This window comes from Propithecus coquereli, unplaced genomic scaffold (assembly GCF_000956105.1).
Source record: "Propithecus coquereli isolate 6110/MARCELLA unplaced genomic scaffold, Pcoq_1.0 Scaffold287, whole genome shotgun sequence".
NCBI classification, from domain to species: Eukaryota; Metazoa; Chordata; class Mammalia; order Primates; family Indriidae; genus Propithecus; species Propithecus coquereli.
Window position 1 is genome coordinate 122,381 of NW_012148474.1, and position 3,885 is coordinate 126,265.

The 3,885-nt window shown below is 43.8% G+C and overlaps 1 protein-coding gene across 1 annotated transcript; it reads left to right on the forward strand.

The window, feature by feature from the left end:
- Window positions 1–2,617: 2,617 nt before the first annotated feature.
- On the forward strand, window positions 2,618–3,598 carry CPXCR1 (CPX chromosome region, candidate 1). The gene is made up of 2 exons (XM_012648472.1): window positions 2,618–2,934; window positions 2,995–3,598. Exons 1-2 carry the CDS (start codon window positions 2,618–2,620, stop codon window positions 3,596–3,598), a joined length of 921 nt encoding a protein of 306 aa, XP_012503926.1.
- The last annotated feature ends 287 nt before the right edge of the window (window positions 3,599–3,885 follow it).

Here is a 3,885-nt window from a genome sequence, read left to right on the forward strand (position 1 = left end):
CCGCTGTTACTTTTGTTTTGTTCTGCCGCTAGAGGGAGCCGCTAGTATGTTGTCCACGGCTCTCTTGATGGGAGAGGTTACTTGGGGAGCTTGTTTTGGTCCTGTGCTGGGCTTTCTCTGTTGGTAGCTGACTGGAGGCGGAAATGCAATGGTACCGGGTGACCTGAACCGGTCTGGCGAGGAAAGTCACTGGGCTGTCAGCTATTGGTCAGTGCCAAATCCCGAGGGACTGCTGCTTGTCGCAGAGGGGGAGTGGCTCTCTATGTCTCTCTGCTGCAAGCTTGGAGGCCGCGCAGAAGTCGCTGGCCAGGGGGATGGGGCGCTCCACCAGACTGCCCAACGCCCCAGCGCTTTCAGCCTCCGCAGGCGTCCTCCCCCCACAGGCAAGGAGGCACTCAGAATTCAGAGGAGGCACTCAGCATTCACTGCTCAAAGAAACGGGCCCAGCCAAGTGGCCCCAGGTCCTGGCAGGACAGAGCTAGCTGCGAGAGTGCCCAGGCTAGGGGAAGGGAGCCGTTCCGCACCTGTGACCTGCCGTGGGCCCCGAGCTGGCGCTCGCTGGCCCCCAGTGCGCTGGCTCCAGAGGGAGCCGCTCAGGGGCTGGGAGGTACCCGATCAGGGAGTCAGCCGAGTCACCAGGGTGCTCCGCCATCTCCTTTGTGTCTCCCTCCCCTGATCTCATGCCAGTCCCGCAATAGCTCTCGCTTCTACTGGCCCACCCTGAGCAGTCCCAGTCGCCTGCTGCAGTTTCCAGGTTAGAGTCCTCTACTCAGTAATCACCTCCTCGCTCAGGACCCGCTGGGTGCCAGAGACCAGCTTCCTGAGTCCTAACTGCCTCCGGCGGTAGCCCAGCCCAGCTCCTCCCCTGTCCGGTGCAGTCCTGACACGGAACTCCAGGAAGTTCAAGATGCTTCCCGCTCGTGTCTCCTCTCCGCTGAGTCCTGTGTTTCCAGACCCAGTTCTACATCCACTTCACACAAGCGCCTGCCTCTCGGTGGGCTTGTAAGTCAGTAGGGGGAGCTAGACTGTCTCGTGAGGGACTTGTCCCTGTGCACTTACTGGCCAGGCTGGCGCCGCCGACTTGCGCTCTACTCTCTGATATCTGTCGGCGCTTTCCAGGTTTTGTATTCCTATCTCCCGTTTGCTTTATTCTTTTTCCTGATTTGCGTGTCCCCCGCTGAATATCCACCGATTCACCTCGCTGTTTTTGCAGGAGAGTGATCTGAATCGTGTGTAGCAGACCGAGATCTACCTCTCCCTCTCTGGAAGCAGGGATCCGGGAGGCTACCCTAACTCCGCCATTTTTTCTCCCCTCTAGAAAGAGTTTTTAAAAACAAGTATAAAAGACATAAATGAATTAAAGTTGAAAGAAGCAGAAGTGTAACAACCTATCACATGGTAACAGAAGTCAAGGAATGGTACCCGTAAAATTAGGGGGAGTTGATGAGTACACATTCTCATGACCTTAGAACAGCACTGCAAAGTGGAAGGTACAGAATAAAATCACATTGTGATCACTGCCTTAAAAAAAAAAAAAAGCCACGTTAGTTAATTTCTCAAAGTCCTCCAGGTTTGTTTTCAGCCCACTTGCATTTGTCTTTCCTTACCATTGCCTTCAGTAAGAAACTGCCCTATCCATCTTCCTGCTTTGAAAAAATCTCCCAACTGTAATTGCTCCAAGTCTTCTCACAGAAGAGAATTAGAAGCACAGAGCTCAGAGAATTAGGATACACTGATGGTGATTGAACACGTAAATGACACAAGGAAAGAAGTAGGTGAGAGGAGAGTGGCAAGTGGAGAATTTGGAATCAGGGAAATCAGCTACTATCAGCAGTAAAGCAAGGACGAGGTGATTACCAGCTTGACTAGTACTGAGGCAGTGAGAATGAAAAGGAAGTGGTAAATTTGGAAGATATTTTAACAAATGACCTCAGAGTTTGGACTTCACTGATCAGCTTCCTACCTTCTTACCCACCCTGCCTTCCCTTCTCATGTAATTCACAATTGCTCCTCTTTGTATGACCATTACTTTTTTTAAAAAAAAAGCAGATTTAAAACAACAGGGTCAGCAACAAAGACAAAATTCCAGGAGAAGAATAGCTTGTTCTTCATACAAATTCAACCATTTAATTTTTACATAGGTCTTAACTCTGTCTTAAATATATATACTCTTAATAACTGCCTTCTACTTTAGTCTCATTTTAAACTCCCAGGTTAGTAATTCAGATCTATTTTACTCAATGAAAACTCTATGTAATTCATCCTCCAAAAGGGAATAATTGGGCTTCCTATCCAGAACTGTATGTGCTCTACTACATAGAATACATTCCAAAAATAGCCAAATGAGAGGTTATGTTATTTTAAGATTATACAAATTCCATAACTAAGTAATGAGAATATGCATTTAATAGAAGATTTTTATTTTCTTTCAGTTTTGACTTTTCCCTATTTTATTTCATGGGTTTTTGACTCTGATAAAATATTTATAGTTGTGAAAAAGCACAGGAATAACACATCCACATGCATTTTGCCAAGACTAAAGAACTGATTTCTTATAAAGTGGAACATTCCTCAATTTAATAAATCTTTTTCTTCTTTCTCACAAATAGAACCCAGGATGACTTCTCCTACTAAAGAAGGAAGTGATCCAGCTGACAGTATTCTCGAAAATTCTGAAAATGAGACTCCAAATGACTGTAATAGAGACATAGAGCCTCTATCTGCAGATCCCAATATTATCTCTCAGGTGGAAAACAACCCAATAAATAGGGAGCCAGACACAACCACCTCCCAGGAGGATATTGTTCCTCAAGCAGCAGAAAACAGTGAGCTTGAAGCAGACAAGATTCAAAAAGACACTGAAAAGGAAGATATAAAAGAAGAAGAGTCTTTTCTAATTCAGATCCCCATTCCTAGAAAATGGGTCTTCCTTATGTCAGGATTACAGAGAATTAGCTATATGAGTATCCCACTAGTAAAAATTGATAAAAACAGTCCCTTAACTGACAGATCAAGATTCTACTCAGGGAAAGTGGAGATGAAAACAAGCTGTCTCCCTCATAGCACCATAAATTACAAAATTCCTCTCAAACTTTCAATTCCGTGGAGAATCCCATTTATTAGCAATCATGAGATAAGAAGAATGATTCTCCGTCTGCTCTGTGGGAGACAGTTCTCTCGGTCTACAGGCCGTCCAAATACCAAGTGGGTAAAGCAAAAATATATAGCATTTCTTCCTCACCCAAATGTCCTCATCCATGATGAGAGAGCAATAATATTCAGAAGGCCTTTGAGGGTGTACTACTACCGTCCCCTAATTGAGAGAATGACATCAGGAAAATTTTGCGGATCAATTGACGCTAAAGGGAAGGATGGATTTTATGTTTTTGTTATGCCCGTGTTCTATATCCAACAGACCCGAATTCAAAACACATTTAATGGAGAAGCTTTTGAGCATCAGTTGATATCTCGCCATGACATGAGGGTTGTGATCATAAACACCAGTAATGGTTGGAAATACCTATGCCCCATATGTGGGTGTAGTTTCAACAATTTCGTTGAATTTGGGCAGCATTCATGCAGCTTTCCTGGGAATTAAATTAAATTGGGAGGAATTCATTTCAAAATTTAACTTCTAAAAATTCATAATTTGACTACCAAAGTGAGAAAAAATTGCGTGAACATAAATTTTATTAGTGTTAGATGGAGTTGCAGAAATAAAATATTTCTCCATTTTTAATTTTACATGCTATTTGAATTTTTATCTCATTTGCTTTTGAGTATGAAATATAGTTTTGCAAAAGTATAAGCCATTAAGCAGAAATTCAAAAACTAATAGGATTTCTCAGTAAGAAACATCTTTGCGGAGAGAGGAAACTTCTATGT